The sequence below is a fragment of the Pteropus alecto genome, unplaced genomic scaffold, assembly GCF_000325575.1.
Source record: "Pteropus alecto unplaced genomic scaffold, ASM32557v1 scaffold87, whole genome shotgun sequence".
Lineage (NCBI taxonomy): Eukaryota > Metazoa > Chordata > Mammalia > Chiroptera > Pteropodidae > Pteropus > Pteropus alecto.
The window spans coordinates 7,212,512-7,222,062 of NW_006443225.1; the positions used below are offsets into that span (position 1 = coordinate 7,212,512).

General features: G+C 40.5%; 1 protein-coding gene across 3 annotated transcripts in view; it reads right to left on the minus strand.

Moving 5' to 3' along the window:
• Window positions 1–5,884, minus strand: part of ASPH (aspartate beta-hydroxylase) — a 180,363-nt gene extending 174,479 nt beyond the window's left edge. The window contains exon 1 of one of the 3 annotated variants that reach the window (XM_015598670.2): window positions 5,235–5,624. In XM_015598670.2, coding sequence (XP_015454156.1) covers window positions 5,235–5,352 — 118 coding nt within the window. In that variant the 5' untranslated portion in view covers window positions 5,353–5,624. Of the gene's footprint in view, window positions 1–5,234 lie in introns of all 3 variants that reach the window. The other 2 variants (XM_015598671.2, XM_015598672.2) reach the window with 2 other exon arrangements.
• Window positions 5,885–9,551: the final 3,667 nt, after the last annotated feature.

The window sequence follows — 9,551 nt, forward strand, 5'->3', positions numbered from 1 at the left end:
TAACTATTTTTTAAAAGATTTATTCACCAAGTGAGCTCCAATTTTCCTTTGAGTCTAAGAGGTTATCTGTAGCAAATTTGTCTTCAGGTACCATCAAAACCTGATTGGAACTAAATTACATTCAGTGATTTGCTGTTAAAAGATAACCGCAAAAGCTAAAGATAAACTAAGAAACATCCCTGAGAAAAAAAATTTCAAATGCAGACCAAATGCCTAAAGCACTCTCATCTCAGCAGAAGAAAGTAAATAAAATTTTAAAAAATAATAACAACAAGAAAATACTATCCTGGCTCCCAGGACCACTAAGAAAGAAGAAAGTTAAAAGGTGAAAGCACTGGGAGAAATGCCCCCAGAGGCACCCAGGGAAGAAGAGAAGGAAGAAACGAATATCTCAATCTCTAATCCTCTAACAGAAATGACCAGAACTGTAGGCCCGAACCGGACACGTGTACCCCCCAGACAGACTGATGCCGATGCATGCAGTGCTGAGTGGATGCTCAGCAGCGGACACTGAAACACATAAGTGTGCCCGAGCACCCCTGCAGCTCCCAAGAGATGGCTGAGGCTTTCCCCAGAGATTTGGGTAAACTGTAGACCGGGTGTATGCACGCATGGGTTTAAGAGAATTTAAAAAAAGGTTTTTTTGTATCTTGGCACAGAATGAAATTAAACCACTTAAAAGATGCAGAAATATCCAAGACACAAACTTAGTTGCATATTTTCATGATATTAAAACAGTGTGGTGGAAGAGCATCAAAAGACTAAAATGTATCTGAGCTCTAGTAAAATAAAATAATGTTACAGACCTCAGAGGGATTGTAGTAAATGTGCAACTTGAAGGCTGATATGCAACTGGGATACTTACACCTCCAGAGGGAGACAGAAAGTGTCAAGTGGTACTCAAAGCCACAGTACGAAAATGACCTCTAGAACCACTATTTTACTTAAAACACAGATGCTATGAATATAACAAAAATGATTTTTTTTTTACGATATGTCATCTAAAAATTTCAAGAATGCAATGAATGGCCTGCTTAGCTCTATATCCTTATCCTTATATTCTCCAAAATTCTGTACTCACCCTTATATAAGTACTTTAATAAAAACATCTGAGAAACACGAAGGCCTATAAAATTGGTTTTAGAGGCTATCACAACTCTGAAAAGAAAGAAGAGAATAATTCTTTCCCATTTGAGGAAACAGATTAGACAATCTGAGTAACTTGCCACGTGGTTCTTAAATCAATCTGAATCAGGTCAACAGGCTCTCAAACTACATAGCCTTTCTAGAGAAAAAAAGGTTTATTATTGGGACCAGAGAGCTCAAGGGTTAAATCTCGGCTGCTACCTAAACTAGGGTAGAGAGCCCATAGGAGCCTTCATCGAAGTTACTCTGCGGGGTAATGAGCTAAAAATGAAAACCTCTCATTTTCTAGTAATCTCTCAGAGATACATGATTTTAAAACAAGACTAAAATATAAATCTCTCCTTTTACTTCCTAAACCCAATACAGGTAAATGTTTTTGGTCTTTTTTAAATGTGTTCAAGAATTTTCTTGGAACATTTTAGTACTTGGCTTCATATGATCCAGCCAAATGGACAAAATGCTATTCCACTAAACACAAAAACAGTGCCCAGTTCTTGTAGTGGAAGAATTATGTTCTTCCTAGTTTTTTATCCGAGAATGACTAATAGAGGATTCAGCAGCTGGTCTTAACTGATAGTGGACTTACGAAGGAATATCACCAAAGCCTCTTCATTCAAGGATGCCAGAATGCAATCAGCAGTGTATTGCATTCATTAGTTACTAAGTATTCTAAGAGATACTGAAAGTAGAAAAAAAATTCTAAATCATTAATACTCATCAAAAGAATCTGTGAATATATAAATTTTACAGATAATCCATGAATGCATTTAATTCCACATAAGAGAAGCTTAAATAAATAAGGCTGCTAGGGACAAAATCTTACTATTATATTTCAAAATCTGATGTTGGAGACTTTTGAGAGTAGTGGCTAAGAGTTTTTAAGTAGTTGTCCATCAACAGTTTTGAGTACGTACAAGGCTGATTAAATAAGAAACTAGTTGGTGTTACAGAATCTGAAGCTTCCAATGAGAGGAAATAGTGTTCTACAGTGACACCTACCGGTAAAGGGAAACAGAGCAGCACGATGGTATTAGATAAACAGATGTTACATCCCTGTAGCATGCAGAGATATGGGGAAAAAAGACTGAATGATATTCAAAAGGGAAAAATTAAACAAAAACATTACACATACCAGTGTCTTTGTACTGCAAAATAAGTCCAAAAGGACATCATGATCCTTTTTAAACAAAGATTTTCAATTCAATACATCTGAAACTGGTTTTCTCTGGCTCCTCGGCCATACGAATCAAATTTTCATATGCAAGTTAAAGGTAAGATGTCCAATTTACTCATGTCTTTTTTATATTTTAAAGTATAAACTGAATAAGGTAAAATTGAGCTCCGTAGGCTACTAGACATTTTACCAGTTTTAAATTTAAGCTGAGTAAAATGAAAAGCAGGCACTTGCTTGAAGTTATATAAATCCCCAGAGTTTCAGTTTCCAAACATCGCTTTTCAACAAAAATAAACAGAAGGCCAGATTACCACTTTTTTTTTCTAAAAGGCATGCTTCAAAAGACTGGGTCCTTTTTACCCCATATAAAGATTTAACCAATAATGTTTAATGTAACCAATGTTATCATTAGCTTAAGACTGCCAATGCAAAACATCTCAAAAAACTTACTCTTTCAGCCCACGTACTTCTCAAACTAAGATTTTCAAATGTACTGTTTCAAACGTAATTTTAGCCAAAGGAAATTTAATTAGTGATATGACAAAAGCACTCTTTTCCTAAACTACTGGTAGTGTGCCATAGAGCCAGAAGGAAACTTAATCTACTTTAAGATACGATAAAATCTTACAAATTAGACAACCTAAAATTCATGTATTACGGTATAATGACTGCATAACAGAAAACCTGAGTTCTAGCCTTGGATCTTCCATGAAGTGGGTTACCAATACCTACATAGTCTTTAACGAACTAGACAACCTTTGTGGACATTAATTTCCTCATCTGTAAGATTAGAGGCAGAACTAAATGGGCCTCACAGTAATATCATTGCTAAAATTTCTGCAATTATGTGATTTCCCCTGCAGATGGGAACAGCAACAAAAGAGAAGCTGCCCTTATGTTTCAGGTACATCCAGCTATCAGAAAATAGTATAAATAAAATCGCATTGTCAGAGTGCAGCGTGACTGTTTACCACTAAAAGAATCCTCATTTCCATCTCCAGTACCTTCTACCTGGCACACAGTCAGAACTCAATTTTTACTGGAAAAAAATACCTGCAGAAAAAGAATACTCATTGTGTACCATGCAAACTCCAATATCAACTCTCTAAATGCTTTGGGGGTTTTGTTTTTATTTTGTTTTGTAATACAAGGACTTTTAATATATTCTCTTTTACATACTATGACTGTTTCACGACAATTATGGAATCAATGTGTAAAATGCTTAAAAGGCTGTAGATCTTCAAATATGGACAGAGCTTGTCCTAAAATGCCTGAATATGAAAGTCAGAATATATTCATTTAGGTCACAACATTTCCTAAATTTATTACCTGCCTGTTAAAACTGGTTCAGTTATTGAACCAGTAGGGGTGGGAACCCTATGTACACAATTAGCAATACTAATTCTTACCAATAAAAGGCCATATAACGAGACTTCCTCAGGTACAGTCCGTCTTCTCTACTCATGATCGGAAAGGATAAAATGGAACAAAGATGTGCTTCCCTTGTGAGCAGATACAGAAAACTTCCTCAAACAACATCAAAGTCTTGTTCACCAGCTTTCTAAGTTGGTCCTCAAATGGCACAATGGTCTCTTCTCATTGGAAACTTTAAAAAGTGTAGCCAGAGCCACCTGAGCCAGTTCGTCTACACTATTCTGCCTGTTTTAAGCCACTGACTGGCATTTAAGAACAAGTGTCAAAGGAACACAAACTTTTTCTTAAGTCAAAGGTGAATTACTATGCTTGCTTTGAACTTCAAACTGTCCTTTTCCATTGACAACACAAATATTAGTTCTCAGAATATAAACTTGTGTGATGACTTAATTGCACTGCTTTCACCATTTAAATCTATTCACTCACTAATCAAATATTTAGTGAGCACCTATTAGGGGCCAGGACCATTCTAGGAGTTGTGAATAAGAATGAACAAGAGGAGAGAGTAAGACAGGACAATACACATGAAAATAAGATCATTTCAGATGGTGATAAATGCTATAAACAAATAGTTCTTTGAAGTAGGACTATGGTTATCTGATTCATTTTCTTGATATGTATGAATACGCTACATGTTTACCTCAGGAAACAAAGAATCTAAATCATTTCAAAAAAGAAAGTTTACAGCTCACATTCAATACACATGTGTATTGCAGTTTCAATAGCCTATGAGTCAAAAGAAGTATAAAAGAAACCGAGAACCGCTGAAATATGAGATGAAACAGATTTAAAACACATGCTCTCTCTCTCTTTGCTGAGTAAGCACATGGAGAAAGGTGAATAACCATTAGATTTTTTTAAAGAAAAGACTATAACAGAGAAACTTGCCCAGTATTCTACGGTATGGTGATCTTTAATAGGCAACTACAACGCATGTTAAGAAAGCTACATAAAGGCAAAAATATTTAATTTCCAAAAACATTCAAATCACTCCTCGCGCCCCACCATCCCACACCCCCTGTAGATTATCCTTTGAGTTGCTCTTAAAAGCGGCTGATTTGGCAGGAACTTATTTTCTCTGACTTTGGCTCACTTCCAAACTCCCCCAAATAAGCGAGGCAAAAGTAAATTGTTTCTCTCACTTCCATCTTCAACCCCACGGAAAGCCAGGAAGGTGTCCACCAATAACCTCCATCTCAGCTGCACCCTGCAGGTGAGGGATCAGCCGAGAAGGGGCTCAACAGCGTGACCAACCCGAGGCCACGAACCCCGCTCGTCTGGGCCCCTGAAGCCGGTTCACCGGGCCCACCAAGCGCAGCCTCCGCCCGCGCCAAGAGGAGGAGCGACGCGGAGGATGGAGGAGACGCACGGCGGGACCTGGAGAGATGGGACCGCATCGCCCGCCGCCCGGACCCCACCCCCAGGTCCGACCCCGATCCCCGGCTCACAGCCCCAGCCCCCCGCCCGGACCATCTCTGACCTCTCCGGGCCCCTGGGCTGCTGCTGCCGCCGCCGCTGCTGCTGCCGGAGCCGCTACTACTGCTGCTGTTGCCGCCGCCGCCGCCGCCGCCGCCCTTGGCATTCTTGCGCGGGGCCATCGCGCGCACCGCGGGAGCAGGCGAGGGTTGGCGGACTCCCCTGGTGCGTGGGAGGCACGGGGGGCGCGGGGACCGCTGGCGGCAGCGGGCGCTGCAGCGAGGGTGCTGGCCGCGACTCCTACAGCAGCGCCTGTGCCTCGGCACCTCCCGCCGCGCCTCGGAGGACTTTCGCCCGTGTGCCGGCTGCGCGCGCCCGGTCCTCGTGAGCGCCGAATCTCTGACTCCCGTCGGAGGCGAGAGCGCGCAGCCAGCCGGCCCTCTCGTCCATGCCCCTTCCCGGCCGAGCCCCGCCTCCTCCCCGCCTACGGAAGGCTGAGTGACGCGGGCGAGGACCTATCACAAGGGCCTCTGTGAGGGGTGGCACTCTGCCGCGGTTCTCCGCCCCACGCAGACTTTGGGCTGTTGTGGCACCACGCAGCCGCCTGTGAGCGCGAACCGGTTTCTGCTTTGCAATCTGTCCCGGTCCTTTGGAACGTGGCAAACGTGGAAGCCGAGAGGGCTCTCGCGAGCGTTGGAGGACCCCGCACGCTCGGGATGGGGCGGGGCGTGGAGGCGGGGCTGGCGGACACGTGTGCTGCGTCCGCACGGTGCGCGCAGCATCTAGGCCTTTCCCTGGGAATTTTGTTCATGCCCCACTTCCCTAGTCAGACAGCCAGAAATGCAGTCCCTCTTCATGCGAAAGAGCTGTGTTTCTTGTATTAGGACATTTCTGAAATTGTGCTGGGTAAGCACATGAAATTGTGCTTAAGCCACACGTAATTGATCAGTTCTATTTTAAAACAGGACTTAATTTCGTTCGTGCTATCAATATTTTCAGAGAATCTTAGTTAAGAGGTGCAAATGTAAATGTAAAACAAAAAGTTCAGTCCCTCTATTGGAAATCTCTCTCCGCTGGGTTATGCCTACACTCATGTTTCCTTGATGCCCCCAACCTTGGGACCCATGTTCGGTCGCATTCCCTGGGCCTGTGCTGCCTCTGAATTCTGCACGTGGTCTTAAATGTATCTAGACCTGTGAATAAAGCACATAGGGACTTGAAGCCTTCGTCCTTGTGTCTTCAATTGCCGACACGATGCTTGGTGGGTAACAAACAAGCAAGAAATGTTTGGTGATTTGATACGTTTCTGGCAACTTCTTAAGACCTTCCCCCAATTCTTGACCATGTTTCAGAGCACCTCCCAGGCGTGTCTCGGGAGTTCTCGGGAACCAGAGGCAGCAGTTGCAGTGTGATATCTGTTTTGTTTTTTTTCTCTAGCCCCGCCTCCCCCATTGCCAAGTCCCTGGGCCCAACCCCCTCTTCTGCAGCGAATGGCCCCTTTGCCGCTGGACACTGCCTAGTGATGCGCAGGAAATCACTGATCGTGTTGCATAATGAAGGGAAGGCCTCTCTCGCCTTCTTGTGAAATAACGTTAGGTAATTATCAAGATAAAGCAGAAGCAGAGAAGTCTATGGAGTTTTTACTGAAGCAGTTGTTTTTTTTTGTTTTTTTTTTCTTACGGCATCTGCCTCCACACATCCTTTCTCCCATCCGGGGCCCCTTATATTATTTCAAGGGGTGGGGGCTGGAGGAGCGACTTAAGTATTAAGTGACACTGCTTAATATAAAATAATGAGAGCTAAGCTGAGAAAAACAATGCTCAAGATATTTGAATTCTTCAGTTCTCACAAAACCCTGTTATTGTGTCCAGTTTTAGGGATGAAGTAACTGAGGCTTAGGAGGTTAAACAAAAGTAACTGAAGCCACAGTGCCAGTAAGTGAAAGAGCAGAGATATGAACTCAGTCCATCTGGCTCCAGAACTGATGGTCCAAATTTTCCTTCCAGAACAAGGCTTGGTTTTGAGCAGAGAATGTCTCACCTGGCTTCCTCTTCTTTTAGCAAATGTCTCCCTGGAGTCTCATTGGTTCTACCTGCAAAGAGAGGTCTGAAACCTGATGGTGGGTGCTTAGCAAAGTCCACCTCTTTGAGGAAATCAAGTTTCTTTGATAACTAACTCCCAAATGCCATGAAGTGATGCTTTACTCCTGCATTTTCAGAAACCAAGTCTAGTAACATCGACAAGGTACACTGCTGTGCATCTTAGGCAGTACCGGGCCAAAACAAAGCTTTGTAAATACAGAGCAGAGGAAGTTCGAGGTTATCTGACTTCCTCCTTGTACTACAAGGAAACACCTACAATGACATTTATACACTCGGTATTATAAAATGAAATTTATAACAATGTTTATGACATCAGATACTATTGGATATCTATACAGTTTAGTGGCAGGGACAAAATTTCTCTAAGCGAAGTATCAATATTATACATTTTACATCTGTTCATACTTCCCTCTTTATGAGCATTAAAAAAAACAAAGCTTACCTTGGATTCATCAACAGATTCACACAGGTGTTTTTGTCAGCATTGACGTTGGGGAGGTTAGGGAGTCAAAGTATCCTTGAAATTAAATGAAAGGTCAAATATCCCTTGTTAGTCTGATCTCATTTCTATGATTCCTGAGTGAGCTATGATTGAACTCTTGATGAAGCAATGTGAAAAGGACTGTAAAGACAAGACTTAACTAGGACAATGTATTAAAATACTAATTTAATAGAGCTTTCGAACTGGGCCAAATGTGCCTTTCAGATATTTCCATAAACTTTTCATTGGCTTCACTGGGATTTGCAAGTGAGAACTTGAGGACAAGATTTGTCCCAGTTTTTTTTTTTTTTTTTCCCCCTGTGTTGACCCTTCACAACCTTCAGTAAAATGCTTTCCAAATTAGATATTTCTGGACTCATTTATACCTACTAGTTGCATTTTAACCTGCTTCCTAGAAAGTACTTCTCATTTACATGCAGTCTTCTTAATGTAAAATTTTATTTTTGCAAACTAAACACGAGTATCTCCTCATCTTTATTTACTATAGTAAATACTGTCATAATGGCAAATAAATAAATAAATAAAGTTCAACTGGTCATGATTCAATTGCATTCATTTTACATTAGCAGAATTTGTTGCAATGAAAACTGTGCCGATAAGTACAAGAGCTCTTTTAAGGCATTCTATACATGAAGTGTTCTCAAAGCAATTATTCCCATGTGCATTATATCTCAAGAAGTAAGTGAACTGTCGGTTTCATCAAACAGCTTGACTTTATATTACCATAGAAAAAAATAATACTGGCTGGTATCTACATTACATATTTGTAGAGTGAATTTATGTGAGCAAAGTAATTTAAAATCCAGTCAAATGGATTAGAATCAGAAATACAGTGTTGTAATGTGAAAAAAATAATATGAAAACACTAGCTAAGTAACCTGTCATTTCTTTTTTATTTCAAGGCTTTACATTTTTTCTATCAGGATTGATCCTTCTTAGTGCCAAATTTCTTTCCTAATAAATAAAATTTAAGTAATGGTTATCGATAGGTCTTAAGTTTCCTAGTATAGGGAACTGATAGAATTGATTCCTTTTAAGTCTCAAACTTAATGCCAGAAACAAACCTTAAATGTGAAGAACAAGTCAAATAGAGTAACAACTGATTATAGGCATGGCCATTCTATGGAATATAAAATGAAATACCGATGTGACTTAGAAGTCTTTAGAAAGTAATGAAGAAATCAAGAAAAGAAAAATTGTGAAGGAATCTCAAAGATTCAATTGTTTAAGGAATAATAATTTGACTTAAATTACATTTGCCTCAAAGATCTAATGAGTATGTGGGGAGGGGTGTGGATGTGTGTGTGTGATTAAAGTAATTATTTCGGTATCTTTTATGAAAACAACCATTCTCCGGGTGAAAACATGTTTCTAATCCAGAGAAAACTATCCTGAAACTATTTTCTAGGATCCTCCAACTTTATCAAGTCTAAGGACGTAAAGCAGATGTATTTGCCTTAAAACAGATAATGTTATTACAATCTGTAAAATTGAATCAGTCAACTTGAATCCTTGATAGCTGATGAGAAATCACGCATACACTATGTAAATCAGTATTGACTTGGTACTTTTTACACTGTCATCATTTGACTTGAATCTATTCTGCAATTTCAGAAGCACATGATAAACATTACTGAACGCATACCAAACAAACAAACAAAATCCTAAAAGACTTTGCCAAAGAATTTGCTAGCACGGAAAATAGGGAGGGTCTGTCTCCTCGAGTCATTGCAATGAGATTTTATTAACCTGAAGACATCTGCTAACATATTTGAAA